The sequence below is a fragment of the Heterocephalus glaber genome, unplaced genomic scaffold (assembly GCF_053883595.1).
Source record: "Heterocephalus glaber isolate CG9 unplaced genomic scaffold, H.glaber_assembly_v1.0 deba00001720, whole genome shotgun sequence".
Lineage (NCBI taxonomy): Eukaryota > Metazoa > Chordata > Mammalia > Rodentia > Bathyergidae > Heterocephalus > Heterocephalus glaber.
Window position 1 is genome coordinate 11,029,902 of NW_028258433.1, and position 18,970 is coordinate 11,048,871.

At 33.2% G+C, this 18,970-nt stretch overlaps 1 protein-coding gene across 3 annotated transcripts in view; it reads left to right on the top strand.

The window, feature by feature from the left end:
• Positions 1-18,970, top strand: part of Ufm1 (ubiquitin fold modifier 1) — a 30,206-nt gene that overhangs the window by 1,674 nt on the left and 9,562 nt on the right. For 2 of the 3 annotated variants that reach the window (XR_015446668.1, XM_087199530.1), the window contains exons 3-5: positions 2,585-2,642; positions 5,867-5,906; positions 7,128-7,160. Coding sequence is in view for 2 of the 3 variants with exons in the window: in XM_087199530.1 (XP_087055656.1) it covers positions 2,585-2,642; positions 5,867-5,906; positions 7,128-7,160 (131 nt within the window). In the remaining variant the exon portion in view is untranslated. Of the gene's footprint in view, positions 1-2,584; positions 2,643-5,866; positions 5,907-7,127; positions 7,161-8,468; positions 12,388-18,970 lie in introns of those variants that run through there. The other variant, XM_004874054.3, reaches the window with a different exon arrangement.

The following is an 18,970-nucleotide window of genomic DNA, read 5'->3' on the forward strand; positions in this document are numbered from 1 at the left end:
CATGTACTAATAAAAGTAAAAAAAGGAAAAAAATATTATAATCAGAATAATTACTACCATGGCTTAATTGAGCTGATAACAGCTGTCATCCCTTTCAGTGACTTCCAGTCCATCATCCATGCAGCCTGCAGGCCTTTTGTTCCCTTGTCTTTTCTGTCTCCAAAATATTATTTTCACACCTTATCTGAAGTATTCATTGTCATGGCCTAGAAGTTTAGGGACTCCAATAATTGCTCCATCTCTTAAACGTTGTTTTCAGGCCTTTTCTTAAAGATAACTGTGTTGTCTCTTTTCAACTCATTACTCATTATCAATTTTATAATACTTCCTTTAATTCATTGGTCACACTGTTCTTTTTTAATCTATCACTCCCCTCCCCAGTGCTATACCTGACTCATTTCTTACTTATTCAGCTTAGAGTCCATGGTACATCTAAATCATTTTCTTGGAAATATCCTCAATTCTGATGCCCCCTCTCTTCCTAGTGCATTTTGCTTGATGAAACAGCAACTCTGAACCCAACCATTTGTGTTCTATATATAACTAAATATTTCTGGAAAAGTTACACAATTAAGCTGTTAAGTTTTACGTAAAATTCTTGACTAGCATTCTACATCCCCCAATTTTGTTCATTTTTCTCCTCATTCTCAGAAATATTTCAGATTTTCCATAGCTCTTTCTCTTCTTACTCAAGCCATCAGAGGGGGAGTCTTTCATCTTTCCATCCCCACATATATAAATTTCCACGACTTATATAAACCCATGATTTCAGTCGCTTATTCATTTATAAAGATTCATTTATGAATTCTGTTCATTTAAAGAGTATTCATTTATAGAGTTCCTGTGACAAGCTGGTTGGTCCACTTGGGTTTTAGATCTTATCTATTTTAGTCTTCTCAGAATTAAAGTAGATGAAGTTAGCTGAGGGAAGTGGCATATGCTTGTAGTCCCAACACTCAGCAGGCTGAGCCAAGAGGATCACTGTGTTCTAGGCCAGTCTAAACTGTACGGCAAGACCTTATCTCAAAAAACAAAACAAAACAAAAAATAAAGTAAATGAAGTTAAGGGACCTCTTTCTCCCTGTCATTGGTTTCACCTTATGTATTTATTTTCATCAGTGTATACATGTGTTCTAGATGGGGAAAATAAAGGGGAGAGGGAGAAAGAGGACAGAGTAGGACAATATTAACATCTGTAGTATGACTCCAAAATTGTACCGGTGATTAAATTTAGTAGCCATTATTGTTATTTAGTGTAGGTTTAAGTGTGTGTGTGTGTGTGTGTGTGTGTGTGTATGTATAAACGGTAGAGGTACTGCAGAAATTCAAAAACTATTGTGTACTTTGTAAGCTGCTGGATTTTTAAAATAAATGACTGTCCTTTAGAATTATGCTTTCATTTTCTGTCTCCACCAAAATAAAAACAGGAAAAGTATGGTAAGTTTCATCCTTTAGCAATAATTTGGAGGAGTGAAATGGTGACAGCCAAGAAATCTATTCTTTGTAAAATACAGTATAGTATGCTGTTGTTGATATAATGATTATATTATATTCAGAGATTTGTAGACTAAATGAGGAATGTGGGCATATACCCGAGTGTTACATAATGGTAGTTAATGTTAACTTTAATATTGAGACATTAAAGATTGATGCGATGATGACAGAGAGTTTCAAAGAGAAATGTTACCTTGCCTCTTTTCCCTACTTGATTATATATTTTCTGTTTTTAATCACTATAATTTACTTTACCTTAGGAATCTTACCTTTTTACTTTTTAAAAAACCTTTTGTTGTGTTTTTAATTGTAATGTCAATTTATTTTTTAAACTGGGAATTCCTGCAGATTTATCTTTGGGACAAAATCGTTTTTTAAAAGTCTGTTTATCAATATGCTTGATATTAACAATCAATTAACAAAATCACACATCTCTTTCTAAAATGTTATATCAGATACTATTAAGCTCTTTTTCAGATGATGGTAAAAACTCACTTCATTGTTACCATATTTTCATCAATTTGGTCTACTATTTTAGACATGTTTATTAAGCCTATACATACTGAGATTATCGGAAAGCTTTATTATGTCATGATGCTTCCCAGGTCTACCTATAATGAAAATGATCACATTACTGCATTGGGTATAAAGAAATTTAGACAAGAAGCAGGGAGGATCAAGGAGAGATTCAACTTGTTGAAACCATATCCAGAAATAAACAGGAGCCTAGACTTACTTGTATCAAAATGGTAAAACATAACAATATGGATTTGTTAGTTTTTAGGTGCTACATTGGACACCTATTCTAAGGCTATTTGCTTTTTAATATTTTAAGATTTTTAGGGCTGGGGATTTAGCTCAGTGGTTCCGCCACCTACCTCGCAAGCGCAAGGTCCCAAGTTCGATCCCCGGTACCAAAAAAAAAAAAAATTTAAGATTTTTGTTTTTAGGGTTAATACATTACAATCAAAACAGCCAATTTTGAAACTCGAAAAGCAACTTTCTTCAGATATGTTACAATGGAAGGAGGAAGGGACACAGGCTTTAAAAAACTTACATTCCAAAATTTCTTTTTTTTTTATTCCTACAGACTCAGTGTTCCTGAAAGTACACCTTTCACAGCAGTCTTAAAGTTTGCAGCTGAAGAAGTAAGTGAAAATTGGAATAACCCTTATGCAATTCAATTTGGCAGTATGTTTTAAACTTTTAAAAAATTTGCATATACTGTCACCCATTATTTCCCTCTGGTTTTAGGGGTTTATACTATTAAAAAGTCACAAATTAAAGCTTCATTTTTTAGATACGAAAAGGATGACTTAAACAAATGGATAAGTTTCATGTAACCATTTAAAATTATAAGATCTTTCATTGAACTTAAAGGTACCAATGATAGGTAAATTTCTTTAAAAACCTTATATCATCTTATATTCTATAAACTAATTTTTTCTAGTTTTAATAGTAACAGTATAATTTTTTAGAAATCTGTCTTTTTTTTACATTCTCTGAAGGATCATGTGGAACTCAGTAAAATTTCTTTTGAAAAAAGTCTAGTTTTTAAAAATGTTAGAATTTTGTTTTTAAGAAATAATAATTCTCCTTCCAAAATTATCAGAAATGTCTATAAGCAGCTCTTCGGACATGACACTTGGAAGAGTAGCTTTATCTGGTAAAAATGTCATTAAAATATGACTTTGGAGACTTCAGATTTGTGTTTTAGTTTTAGCTGTATGACGTGGGGCAGTTTCTTCACATTCTTTGTTTCTTTTTGTTTTGTGTTTTTTGTTTTGTTTTGCAGTCCTGGGAATCAAAGATAAGTCCTTGGGAATACGAGGCAAATTGTGTACCACTGAGCTACAACCTCTGAACCCTCACTTTGTTAATCTTTGAAATGATAGTAGTTATTGCCTGTACTTCCTATCTAAGTGATTTTGTGTAAAAATATAATACTCACTAAAATTTTGTGGTGAAGTGAAAAGTGCTAGATGTGATCAGATTAACCCAAATCTAAATACTTGGGTACAGAATCCTCAGAAAAATTTATAGTCACAGAAAAATTATTGTAATAACTAAATAAGAAACCAGCTTAATTCATAGCTCTGCCCTGTGTTTAAATGATTAACTGGATGTCAGCCAACCCATCTAAGTGCTCACAGCTTCTGGTGAACTATCTCAAAGACCACTAGCATCAGTTTTTATTTACTCAGAATTAAACGCAAAAGTGGTGGTATTTGTTTTAAGTCGATTTTGATCTATTCTTCATGACGAGAGAGTAAGTAAAATGAGAGACACAGATCTGGGTACTTTTTTGCTGCACAGATGACTTGCAAGAAATATTCCAGGGACATAACAGATGCCAGATTTAAGAATTATATCTGAATAAGCTGTTTGTAATAATCATCGTTTTATGTTTTTAGTTATTTTATAGTGTCCACTTTAGTATAAATGCATTGCTGTGACCTTAGTTGTTTTGTGAATGTAGAAACAATTGTAAAGGAATGTGCAGTAGAAAAGTAACAAATATCACACAACCATATATACAAATAAAGTTTGAGAAGGACTCTCAGGAAATGATATTGTGGCATCTTTCAGTGAAAACAAAAGTTTCCTTGATTCACCATGTGTCAAGATTTAAATCCTTGATAAAATTCTCTTATTAAACAATAAAATTCCCCAGTACACAACTGGCAATTAATTCAAAAAGTCATAAGTTGTGATAACTTGAAAAGAACCTCCTGATCATCTCACATTATAAGAATTGTGAAATAATCCGAGTAGGAAAACAAATGAAAATTGAGGAGCATAAAATAAAATGCATCCAGGAGAAAACTTATCAATAATGAAGGACAAAAAGGTTAGTGATTGTGTTTTCTGTCATGAGCTATGCTTCCTCAGATTTCAGCTTAACTGTTTCTTCTGTACTCTTTAGAGAAGGAACAAACTATATCAGCAATTGCTTTTGGCTTTTAAAATACATTAAGTATGTGCTCACTTATGACTGTGACTAAGAAAATGCACAGCTTATCTTAATATGGGCATAATCTTTAGAGTAAGTCTCAGTAAGGTAACTAAAACTTGTAGGATTCTTAGTTTTGAAGGTCTGTGATACTCTAATTAATTTGAAAGTAAGCTTTTAATTGTTTTTAATCAATTGTGCATAAAGTGACCCTTTATTAATGCCTAGAGTTATATTGTCTTTATACATGCCTAGAGCAGAGCCACACACGGAAACCTAGTACAACTTTAAAAAAAAAAAATCCTTGAAAAATGGATTAGTAGCTAGGAAGTACTTCATTTACCATTTTCTTCTCAAAGATAAATAAACTGTATTGGCAATATATTAAAGGCTTTTGAGAAGGTGACTAGGCTAATATAATGTTTTTGAAATGTATTTGATTACAAAACTCAACTGTAATATTTATTAAATTAGTCCGTAGTGCAGACATGTTTAATAAGTACTGCTGGTGGGAGAAATGAATAAATTAGCAAGACTTGAAACATTTTGTCAACTGCAGGTTCTTACAGTATTAAGTGATGGACTCTACCTTATCTACGAATCCATACCTTACCTCATTTTATTGAATTTCTTCGATGACATTTCTGAAATAGGTCAGGGATGTTTTCCTGTGACTTGGCTATGGCTGTCACATAATTATTTAGTGGAAATGCACCTAACTGAACTTAGTTGTTATATCCTACTGATGTAATTGGAATATTTCAGTCCCTTGGGATGTTAAGTTAGCAAATCATGAGAATTTCAAGAAAGGGTACAAGCCTTGGCTGTTATCTGAAAACCTCCTGGAAGTCTCTCCCATTAAACACAAGAGCATCTGTTAGGAGGCAGGCGCCAGAACCACTGAGCTAAATCCCCGGCCCTTAAGAGCATCTATTAGGAACTTACAGTTTCTACCAAGAAATTTTAGAAATATTCTCATCAATTTATTCTGCTTATGTTTTGTTTGTATAAGAGAACTACATATGAAAAAAATGACATGTCTAGGGCCGGGGATTTAGCTCAGTAGTGCTGCCACCTCGCTCAAAAGTGCAAGGTCCTCCCAGTACCAAAAAAAAAAAAAAAATGACATGTCTGCATTTGAAAGTTTAAACATTGATTTGGCCATAGATTGATGTTTTTCCATTTGTTCAGTCCATAAAATAAAAGGTATTTTACAATCTTTGGTATCTTAATACAATCAGACACATTTTTTAGGATATAAGGTTGTTTAAAGACAAAGCAAATTGTAGTACTTCAATCTTGTCACTCTAAAAGATAAGTCACACTAGAATTACAGAATTGGTCATAGGTACCGCATCCTTGTTATTCATCTTTTATAGTTAAATATTTATAGAGATATCTTTCTTTTCTGCCTTTTAGTTTAAAGTTCCTGCAGCAACAAGTGCAATTATTACCAATGGTAAGAATTTCTTTAAAACTATTACCTTTGAGCTATGGACATTGTTGAAGAAGAATCTAATTAAAACTGGCTCAATCTAAAAAGCCCCAAATATATGTTAACATATATGATGTACTTAATGGTAAAACTCAAGTCAGAGTCGTTGCCTTTACTTAGCTCTATTCAGTTTCTTTGTACTTCGGTATAGATAGCACTTTATAATTTCTGGTATCTTTATCACTGCATCCCAGTTTATTACTGGGAATAGCTAAGTAGCTTTCTTTTTTTATTTGCTAAGATGTTTGGTGGTGTCATTATTTATATAAAGTTGTACTGTATGAGAAAATGCTTTAGAGAACAGTAAGTTAAACAGGAGTTTATCTTGACTATACCATGTTATTTTTCTGTAGAAAACATTCTTATAGGCTTGCAATATTTAATTCAGTTAGGTGTTCAGTTAAAATCTGAATATTTTGGAGTGCTGATAATAGTTAAGTATGATGAAATTAGTCTTATGGGAAAATAGTGAAATGATAAGATGAAGGGTAAAGCTTGCAGGAAGGAGTTAACTCTTCCAAATATAGGAATTATATTATATTTGGATATTTATATTAAATGCATGCTGTAGTGGTCCATGTGCTGTTAAGATAGACATAGGAGGTGGATTTAAAGTGCGGTACCATGATTCATCTTAGGTATGACAGAATTTCTCTCTTTAAAATATTCTGCATGTTTTCACACTGAAGTGTTTCTGTTTACAAGAAGGCTGGCCTAAAGGAAAGCTTTAGGCTCACCAATGAGTAACTCGCAGAAAAACGTTTTAAAACTTTCAAAGTGTCAGTGGAATTTTAAAGGAATGATTTGTGCTCTCTCTATTCTTAAGATTTTATGCCTCAGAGGAGTAAAGAGATGATTAATGACATACCTGGAGTGCTTTTAGCCTTTTGGAAGAAATGACAAACTTTATTTTTTATTGTATGTGACAAAACTATCTCCCTAGAAATTACTTCGATCACTGTGTTGACAGATATTCTTGTCTAATCCCACAAGATGTATAAATATTTATAGCAATAGATTTCAACAGACAGGTAACTTTTACTTGAAAGATTGTCACTTAGGTTCTGGAGTTTAAATTGTTCAATTTATGCCTGTACACACAAGCAATGTTGTTTTGGCAAATCTCTTCTTGTTACTATTTTAGCTTTAGAAATAACTTGCATGATTTTACAACTTATTTTGTAGATGGAATAGGAATAAATCCTGCACAGACTGCTGGTAAGTATTCTGTTTGAAAACTCATAAAGTGTCATTGGAGCTATGAGTGTTGATTGATGCTGAATATTTAATTTATTCTAATTAGGTTTGAGTTTTTCATCAGGATGTAGCTATTATTTAGAAATTACAGAGCATTCTTATGAGTCTGAATAATAGTTTGTTTCATTACCTGTGACAGTTATACATGTTTTTGGCTACAAGTAAACTGCATAATGGCTTTCAAGTATTAAGAGTGTTGAGTACACATAACAAAAAGTCTGAAAGTAAAATTGTGCTGATGGGAGTAGTGATTTAGAACTACCTCCTAAGAGGGTGCATTATACGTGGATAACATTTAGTAAGTGCTGCTGTTATTTTAATGAATAATATAGTCATTCACGTTTCCAGATACCGAATCCACACTTAGATCTTTAAACTATTAACATAATTCAGTGATACACTGATATCCTAATCAGCAGGCAAAGTAAAAATAGTATTATACTTTATTATAAGGAGTCTTAGACTTTTAAAAAGTGATTTTATATTTTTAAATGTCTTTTTGAGCCAGTAGTCTAATTATAAATCTTTTGAAACTGTATATGGTGTAATATACTGTAACCTCATTGTTGAGCAGTACTTAATTATTCTAAAGTTTTTTTATTATAACAAAACTATATCATCATCATGGGCCATATACTACATAGTTGAAAAGTCATTTTAAAAAACAGTTAATTCAAGAAAGAGTTTTTGCTGTATAATTTAATGAGTTTGAATTACTGCGTACTCTAACATATTGTATGTTATATTGCCTTTCATAATTGAATTGTATATATCATTGGGCATGAAGAAAACCTTGAAAGACAGTTGACCCAAATCACCATATCTAAATTTTTGTCACTTGTTACAATTTAGATTTTTTTTCCCTTGACTTAGGTCTTTTATTGTGTATTAAATATTCATGATTAAGCTAAATCATCTTATTTGCTGACTGTATTTTTTTAGCATTTCCATGACTAATTTTTTTTTTTTTATACTGGGGATTGAACTGAGGACTTTGTGCTTGCCAGGCAGGCATGGTGCCACTGAGCTACATCCCCTGCCCAAGACTGATGTTCTTATTTAAAATTTGTAAGCATTTGTTGAGTGTTGAAGACAAGGGAGGAATAGGAACAAGACATTAAAGGCATGGAATTGGTTCTCATGGTGCTTAAACGTTTGTACCTACTTTACTTTTCACTATCTTGTTTATGGTATGCAATAACTGTTGGAATATTAAGATAACTTGTCATTTTTTAAATACCTAACTTTATGTTTTGTTTGTTTGTGTAGGAAATGTTTTTCTAAAGCATGGTTCAGAACTGCGAATTATCCCTAGAGATCGTGTTGGAAGTTGCTAATGCCTGCTACTGGGAGCATGCAGTTACCTTTCAGAATAAAAATTGCTTTTTATTTTGGTTGTAAAGGTGAAATCAGGCATGTCACATACAGTGAAAACAACAAAAGTCAGTGAAACAATGAAAGGTGACTTCTTTGTCCCTTGTTCTTGTTCATACTCTTCATGTGAGGAGGAAGTGGTTATGAATGGACAGTACTAACACCACAGAAAGTCATACGGTGGTTGACTGCTGCCTCACCATACATGTGGGGAGTTGATTTGTGGTAAATGGATTATAAAACTGAATTTTTTACCTGGAAGATAATGATAATTTTTTCTGAGTTTATTTGGAAAATTAAAATTTCCTAAGTGTTACATAATTGTCTTTGAGTTAAAAGTGTAGAAGGATTGATTGTGGATCATAGATGGCATTTTGCTTGATAGCGTCTTATAGACTCACATATAGTTTGATTCTTAAATATACATTTTGTGATAAGTATAATAGACATGCCATTGAATACTTAACTATCTTTATCATTTACATTTTAAGTTTTCAACCTTAATGTATAAATTTTAATTCAATATCAAAAAACCAAAACTTTAATTTCTTGATCTAACCATTATGAGCATAAACTAATGTCCCATACCAAATTTTTTTTTTCCCCAGTACCAGGGATCGAACTCAGGACTTTGCGCTTGCCAGGCAGGCGCGGCTCCACTGAGCCAAATAGTTTTAACAGTATTCTTGCAAAATCCAATATTTGTCAGGGTGGGAATTGACAATACAGTAGAAGCAACCTTTGCTGAGTTATGTATTTCTTTAGAATTATGTGTCTCTATCAGTTTCTTAATGTGACATTCCTATGACAAAAACCCTTAAACGATAACTTCTTGAAGGTATTATTTCTGAATAGCATTCTGAAAGAATGTTGTTAGAGTGAAGATCTGAAGGTCACTACAAAGCCTAAAAAAATACTGATCGGAAGTGCTGATGAGTTATATTTATTGAAAACCTAACTTTGAGGAGGTGCTAACATTAGACACCCAAGTGGATAAGCCAGGAAAGGGAAGATGGGAAAGCTCAGATGACCAGGCTGTGGCAAAGAGGAATGAGTGGCAAGGACAACAGTAAAGAGTAATGGAAAACTGTCACAAAATGTCACAGAAAATGCCAAGGGGATGAACAGAACTGTGGAGGGTATGTTAGAAAAACTGAAATGGAAAACAAAATACATAGAATGCAAAGAAAAAAGTACCCATTATGAGTATTCAAAAAATGATGTCCATAATAAAAGATTATATTTGTGTTTACAGGGGAAATCAGTATCTGCACAGTTTGAGAGGTGAATTGAAGGCTCGTAGTGATCAGAATTAGTGCTTGCCCTACTGTATTATAAATGGGGAACCTTCTAGAGCAGGGGTTTGCCTTTCTCGTTCTTTTTAGAGATGGAAAGGTAGATGTTCAATAAATAGTTCTCAGTTTATTCATGAATAAAGGCTCTCTATGACCAATATTTATCTTAGCGCGTTTCAGTGTCTTTGCTGTTACGGCCCCAGGTTTATTGAGGAAAAACTACAATAAAATGCAACACAATCAGCATCTGAAGGATGATATCAGTACTTTAAGAAATTAACATTTTCCAAAAATCTGAAGAATAAGGAGGATTTTCAGTTATCACAGGAAAAAAGTTTTGCTAAAAAATAAATATACTAGTTTGGGATGTTTTTATTTTTATAAAAAATCTGATGCTCAAAGACCCCTCTTAGGCTTCATTTGACTAGGTATTTCTATATTCCCAATACTTGAATTTTTAGCTTAGTTCAATTTTTTTTTCCATTTTTTCTAGCACAGAAATCTGCTTGCTGTTTGCATAAGTTTATGGTCTCTTGTGCCATAAAGTGATTTATCTAATACTTTGGTTCTTTAGTTTTGAAAATTAGACTTAGTTCTTAAAGTACTTTGTTAAACAATTAGACATTTTATTATTAAATGTGGTCTATAAATTTTCTGTCCAGAATGCTTTAAAGTATTGTATTTATTATAAATACATTTTACTACACTATAAACTATATTGTCTGATCTTGCTTGATCACTTAATCAGCACACCCATTGATCCACTTTATTAAAAAAACATTTAAAACTAAAACTGATTAATGGTCATAAGCCTTGGAAATGAATATATTCTTCCAAATGCCAGTTTTACAGAAGAGAAAAAGTTCAGAAGAAAGGATTTTAGTAATTGACTAGAGCAGACAGAAGGTCACACACCTACATGATTATCAGTAACTGAGGAAATTAAAATACAGCTTTGGAAACCACTCCTCAGATTCTAACTCATTAAGTCTAGAGTAGTATATAGAAACTAATGTAAAAGACAGCTTTGGTAACAGTTGCTGTGTAGTTACTTGGAAATAATGAGGCCAACTTTTCACTTTATAGAAGAACAAAATGAGATCCAAGGGGACCGAGTAACTAGAATGTATTCCAGAATGGTGGACAGTTTCATTTTTACTGCTTAATTCTGTAGTAGCTTGAGTAAGTTCAAAGATGTCTCACTCACTGATATGGACGCTAAGTTTCTCAAGTCAATTTTTTAGTTATTTTCTTAAGAGTTATTAAATGAGAGAAAAGTTAATAGAAAACTCAGTTCTCTATTCCCCAAATTAAAATACTAAAGCTACATATATTTTTACCCAAAGACCTTGATATATTTGAAAATTTGAAGCTTTAATATACTTTAATGGAGTGATTCTAAATTAACTGATATTAATGTTCCCAAGGCCACTGATAAAACCACAGAAATAAATATGGCATGTAAATTATCCAAAAGAAATCTGTTGCATATCTGACTCTGATAGTTTAATGGATAATTACATTATTCTTCACAACAATGCTAAATTATCTCCCTTATAGGCAAAAAAGAACAAAGTTGAGGTTTGAATCCATCTTTTGATTTTGAGACTCAGCACATCATACTGAGAGAACTTTTCACTATCCATTTTCTGCAATGTGTTAGATCTGTATTGAATTACAAATTTTAAGAAATTTTTTATTAAGTTAATTGGTACATTTTAGGTATATAATATGACATTCATCATAGGAAATTTGTACCTTTACATGATATATCTTGGTTCTTATTTTTTCCCCCATTCCCCTGCCCTCCCTTCAACCCCTCCACCCCTCCCTATTTACAAAGACTTTTTGAAAGTAAGGTTTACCTTCCATGTTAGTGTATGAAATATATGTGTAAAGATAATGCCATTACTTTTAATACATGGTTTAAATATGGTAGAAATATAAAAGTTTTGGACATTATATAGAAACTAACAAAAGAGATGATACTGATGTTTCTCTGTAGTCGGGCTTAGTGGAAGTAGGGAATATCTGCTAATTCCCCATTAGATAGTTTATATTTTTTATCTTATATATCATACAGATTCCACTGCAAGATTACTTATAGCCTACTCTTTCAACTTGATTGCTGTCCATAAGCCCTTCTAACACAGAAATTCTGTATTGGCCCTCTGTTTAGTGTTAGAGATGGTTAAATCATTATTTAAACCATTAATTAAAATGTGTTCTTGAAAAGCTCAATCAACTCTTATCCACATCGAAACTGCCCAGAGGTATCTGTTAACTCATTAGTTTCCTTTCTCTTGTCATATCAGACCAATCATCAAATTCTATTGATTCTCATAACCATCTCTAATGCCCTCACGTTTGTATATATACTATCACAAAAACTACTAGCCTATATATTTCCTCTTTCACATATGTTGTATGGAGGTTTTTTTACATGGAATGTGATCATGTTATTCTACTAATGAGAAGTTCTGCTGAATAAAAATCTGACATACAAGGCTCTTCATGAACCAGTCTTTGTTTAGAGTAATCTTTTATTACTACTTTCTTCTGTATAGTTTTCTTCTCCAGAATACATTGCAGCTACACTCAACTACAAAGAGTATTTAATACCTCTGGTGTGCCATGTTGTCATACTGCAATGCTTTTACTTTCCCTATTTGTGTGACTGGAAGACCTAGGACTCATTCTTCAAGTTCAAAAGCCATTGCACCTTTTTATGACTTCTTCCAAGCAGAATTAGGAATTTTGCTATGTAGGTAATCATTGTGGTTTTATTGTTGTTGTTGTTGTTTTTTGGTACTGGGGATCGAACTCGGGTCCTTGCGCTTGCGTGGCAGGTGGAATTTGTTTTGTACATTCCTTTTTTATAGCAATTACTAAATGTGTATCTCAACTATAAATTTTATAAAAGTCTAAGATCATGGCTGAAATGATTTCAAAATTGCTTTGGCTATAATAATAACTGAAAGATATGTAAAAGAACGGATACTTTGAAAATTGGACCTATTTGTGTTTTATCTGTAATTACTAAGCTAGAATAGTTGCTTGACTATTTCTCTCACCATTCCTTACAGCAGGAATTTGTCTAAGAAATGAACTGATAAACGGAAACAAAGTCTTTGCAAATAGGGAAGGGAGGGCAGGGGAAGGGGAAAAAAATAAGAACCAAGATACTCATGTAATGGTACAAGATCCCAATAACGAATGTAACTGTTTTTCATACCTAAAATGTACTAATAAATTTAATGGGGGAAAAAATTTTTTTAAAAAAAAGAAATGAACTGATGATTTTTTAAAGATGCAAAATAGTCTTCAATTTTGAACAAATATAAGGCCTATTTTCATGAGCTCCTGAAACTTACTCAGTTCAAAAAAACAAAACTATCCAGTTAAGCAGTCATGAAGGTGAAGGTGGGATGGGCACTTTATATAATTAATCTCATTTGATTCACAAAATACTGACATTTGTTTCTTCACTACTGTTAAGGAGGCTGAGATTTGATTAAAGTATCCACAATTATAATGATACTGACTCTGAGGTTTATGTGATTATAAGTCCACACTGAATCATGTTTCCTATCATTTCTGCTAGAATTATACTAAAACATTTTTCCAAAATGAAAATGTCTGCAAGGCTGGGGATTTACCTCAGTGGTGCCGCTGCCTGCCCCACAAGCGCAACGACCCAAGTTCGATCCCCAGTACCAAAAAACATCTGGAGAGGGCTACATAGATCCTATTGGACATTTCTGTTATCTCACTTTGCTTGAAAAATGTAACAGTAATTGACATAAACATTTACATTCACAGGCTGCCTTTTAGTGAGCACATTCATAGATCAACAAAGGATTGTGAATATTTGAAAAGTAGGTTTATGACCCTATTGCCTACTTCCTATATAGAGACTCGTATAATTTTGTCACTGGATTCAAAACACTGGCCAAGGTTGGCAGACAAATGCAGAGAGCCAGTTTTTGGCATAAATAGCTGATTTTCTGGCAAAATTTGTTAGCAATGTACAAGCTGCTATTAAGAGCATATTGTGATGATATATCGTGTCAATATTTGGCTGAGTAACACTTGAATTTAATAAATTCTTAAATTCACAATTTACAACTAATGTGCTATTTCAGAAGTAACCTTTTTTTCTTTTTTTTTGGTCAGGGCCACAAACATTTTGACAAGTCTTAAATGGAGAGATTAGGACTTTCCATATATTCGTAATTGTCCACATCTAAGCACTGAAATGTAAGAGACAATGAATAAATGAGACATGGGGTTAAATGATTAGGATTGAAAAGAGAGTCACATTGTGTGTTGGGAACTACATCCTTGAGCATAAAATGACTTACTCAAAGCAAAGGGAAATGAAGGTTTTGGAGGGCAAAGAACACTGACAGATCTGGTGAATTGTAGTCAATTTTACAATTTTACAATTTTAGGTTATTCAACCTAATCTTGCAATTGCATAATCTTGCTATTTGATTTGTGGTTGGGATTAAAAGAGGGAGACCCCTCATCAGAGATTGTTGAGGGCTTCATTGTGACATGCAAATAATCATGTTCCAGAGATCATAATTTATTTTTTAAAGTTAGCTACCAACTACCTGTGCTAAGATAATGTCTTTATATCATAGAACCTTACATTTGGGGAAAGAGTCTCTAAAATGTAATCTATCTACTTATATTTCCTGGTGAGTCTGTATTTTTAAATATTTGTTTTTTAAAATATTTCATAGGAATTTTAATAAAAATAAATCTGTCTCAAGGATGCCATCCTTCTCCTCTAAAGAAAGAAATGTAAAATACTAACCTATTGTCTCTTCTACTTTCCCACTTTCCATCCCCACCCACACTTGCATGAAAGAATGTCTCTTGCTCTGGAAAGTAATAAATCTACCAAAGATTTTCCTAAGAGGACTTTTATTTGCTTGACTTTTGAGGTTGACTCTCATTTGGCTTCCATAGCCTCACTACACAGCCTTTGTATCCCTCCCTCCCCCCTCCCTGTCCCTCTTCCTCTCTTTGTATCTATCTCTTCTCTGTCTCTATCTGTTTCTATCTCTATAGATCTCCAAACAGTGCCATGAATCATCTCCTGTTTTACTTGGCTACACTGTTGTGTAGTGAATTTAAATTGGCCCTTGCAATCTTAATTCAGTCATGCTCTTCAAGCATCCTAAAATAGAAAAAAATTTTCTTTATATTGTCAAATGCAACTGGACTTAAAGCTATAATTAGTACATTCTTCTAGATGGATTTATAGTTGAGCACTTGACAGAATTTCATGTGTCAAATATATAGGTCAGTCTTCCCAGGGTAATTAACATCACCATTCTCAGAAATTTTATATCCTGAATTAAAATGGGTTATAATTAGCTTTTGAACATTATGTAGTTATTGCCAAATGAATGTGACAGATAATGAGCGTCACAGGAATCCAAAGGCTTATTGAGGGCTGTGCTGTTAGAGAAGAATTTACAGCAATGGGAATGATTTGAGCAAGAGTGTAAAGAAGGCATGTAGGGCATTAATTAAGCCAATAAGGATATCTTGGTTACTTACTAAGAGCTCGGTAATATCTGCTCATCACTGATCAAGTAATGGGATAAAAGTGCCCCTGGCTGCATAGACCTTGTAGAATAGTGGGGGAAAGACAGAAAATGTAATATTTATTGCTATGATTTAAAAAAATATACAGGATTTTAATTAGGATGGTAAGGAATAAAGGATATTTCAAATGAAACGATGAGGCTTTCCCTTATGTACTATGTGGTAGAATGCTATTTCAGAGAATAGAAAAATAAATGCAACCTGCCTTGAAAAAGACTCCCGGTGGTATATGCATAAGCAGTAAGATCGAAGTGAACCCTGCCTGTAGGTTCCTTGGTGTCAGCTTGCCCAGCTGTACACAGCATTACTGAGAGTCAATTTGAGGAATATGAAAAGGACCAGTGAAACTAGAACATAGTTAGAGAAGAAAACTGATCTAGACATAAGACTGCAGAGAGTTATGGGTCAGAACTGTAGGAATAAAGTTGGATTGCAGGAGCCCAGTTAAACGCATTTTGTCAGCAAGATGTAATGAATTTGGTCAGAGGTAGAAGTTCTAAGAAGTACAGTCAACCTCCATATCCTTAGGTTCTGTGTTCTTGGACTTAACCAAACACAGAACACAAATAGTTGGAAATGTAGAAAAATGATTCTATATTTCTTTATTGTTATTCCCTAAACACAATATATAATGATTATTTATATAATATCTTCATCCCTTGAATCATCAAGTTTTTGTGCTATATAAGTGATTGATTCAATTGTAAAGCTTGTTTTGGAGAAGTTATTTTTTAGCATTTCAGTTTGATATCTAAAAACCTGTGGATTAGAATCTTGGTAAAATTGCTGTATTAACATTCTCTTCCATTGTAAATGTATTTCTGATTCATACATCACAACAGCTATACATCTAGGTATGATTTTTTTGCAATTTGATATATAAAGTAATTAAACGTCAGAGAGGATAAGTAATCTGGCTCTTATTTCCAAGCTAATAAACTATTACACAAAGTTTAACTTGTGATTCTCTAACAACAAAGTCAGTGCCTCCTCTCCCAGCATAGTGCAAGACAGGAACAGAAGAGCAGAAGAGCAAAGGACAATCCCAGGAAAACTAAGTTCTTAATACCATAACTAATGACCATGACCTATAACCTTGCTTTAGGAAGTAGAAAACTAGAAAAGTTTATCTTTCTAGAAACAAAGACAGCATTTTTTGTTGATACATCCTGGTTGATTAAAATAAACCATATTTCAAGGTCTCCTGACTAGTATTGTATATATGGTATGTGTATAAACTGGAAGAGAACACACAACAGAAAAACATTGGCACCTTCTAGATTTAGAACAGTGGTATATTTAATTTGTGTGCATTTATGGATTTCCATTCAGTTATTCAATAAACAGTCTCTTCTTTATAATAAGCATTGTGCTAGTTGTTTGTTGTTCCAGAACTTAAATATTTCAGTAAGATTTCACAAGAAACAGGGCTTTTCTAAAACTGGACCCATAAATGAAAAGTTTCTATGGATTTAGGATACTCCAAAATAATATTAGAATATTGAATAAAACAAGGGGCTATGTTCTGTGAGCCTTCTGAAGCCATTTCAGTACTGAATTTGCTTTGGCTTCAGTAGGAATGTTGACAGGAAGCTGAAAATGATATCCACTTGTGCTCTGCAAAGCTAAGACTAAGGTCCTTTTCTGTTGAGGGAAATCTCTCTTGTGAGTCCAAGGCTGAGGGAACTCTAAAGATTCAGCTGTATAGTGAATGAACTGATTCATTCTAGTGAAAAGTTTGCTAGTTTTATTTCTAGAGTCCTGTGGGCACCCTGTGTCCTTCATGTTATTACATTATTTCCTTTTACGTTTTCATTGCAGGGACCTCATAAAGGTGAAATAGCTGATCCAATATTTTGTTCATTTTTCATAGTAATACAGTTTCTTGAGCCAGGTGTGATTACACACACCTATGATCCTTGCACTCTGGGAGTCTGAGGCAGAATTTCAAGTTCAAGCCCAGCCTGGCTAATTTAACAAATTAATTTTAAAAGGATTGATGATATAGCTCAGTGTTTAATCCACAGCACTGTAAAAAGTATATAAAAATAATATAATGTCTCACATTCAACTGATATTTTGCTCTTTGTTGGAGGAAGCCCTGTTATCTTTTAGCCCTAAATCATTGTGCTTATCAAAAGCTTACTTATTAGAGTTAACAGGCCTTTTGAATGGTACTACTTCTCTTGATTGTAAACTATGAGTTCAACTGGTTTCTTAAGATACATTCATGAGGAGATGGAGTTGGTGTTGGTAGGGGTATGTAAAAACGTCTTGATATCTGTAGTTTTACTTGTGGGACAGAACAATCCCATGAATGGGCCTCTTTCCCCTATATTTGCTTGAATCATTAAATTGCCTTTATTTCTAGATCAAAATTGAAGACTGACAATTTTCTATGGCTAAATAAATTGGATAATCTAGTTTTGGAAAAAGGTCATGTCAGGGTATTTCATATCAGCAAGGCAGGATTCACAGGGTTCACATTAAGTCATCATTGATAATATAACCCGAAGACATTGTAATTACTAGACATCTAAAAGATTACTGTTTGTGATGGAAAATACATCAATATGCTCTTTACATTAAGGAGGTTAAATGTGAGAGACGTTTTTGAATTCCAGTTAATCATGCAGTTGCCTTCGAATCTAGGCAGATCTGATCAATTACAAGGGCTAAAGCTGAGCCTCTGCAGACTATGAACAAGGGATGGAAGGTAACTTGATTCTCTCCTCCACAGGGGGGGAAAAAAAAAAGCTGGACATCTTATCCAGGCTCTCATTTTAGTACTTCTTTGTGAACAGAAATACCCACATTTTAAAGGCTCTTATTATCCCTGATACCAAAGCCAAAGAACACACACAACTATAGACTAATATCATCAGCCATTATCTATATCATTTAGACATAAAAATCCTCAACAAAGTTTGGCAAATCATATCCAGCAGTATATCACATCTTAATCATTTTGCCCAGCTAAGTATAAAAATTATATATTATTGCCAAATGGGATTCATTTCCTATATGCAATACTGGTTCAATATTTGAAAATCAAATTGTATAATACATCACAACAGACTAAAAATCATGTCATTACAATTGATACTTAAATATGTATTTGTCAAAATCTAACACCCATTCATTATATAAAAAGAAAAACTTTCAGCAAACTTGGAATAGAGAGGTATCTTCCTCAACGACATAAATTATAAAACCCTACAATTAATACTAAATTTAGTGGTGAGAAAGCAGATGCAAAAGACTAGGGAGAATGTGTGCCCTCTGCATACCTATTGAACATTGTACTAGGAAATACTAGCCAGTAGAACAGGGCAAGAGAAAATAACAGGCACTCAGACTAGAAAGGAAGAAATGTGTATAGGCTCGAGAGGTGAAAACAGACACTGAAATTCCAGATGAGGTTAATCTTGGAATTAGCAGAACAGAGTCACCATGGAAAAAATTGAAGACTACTTA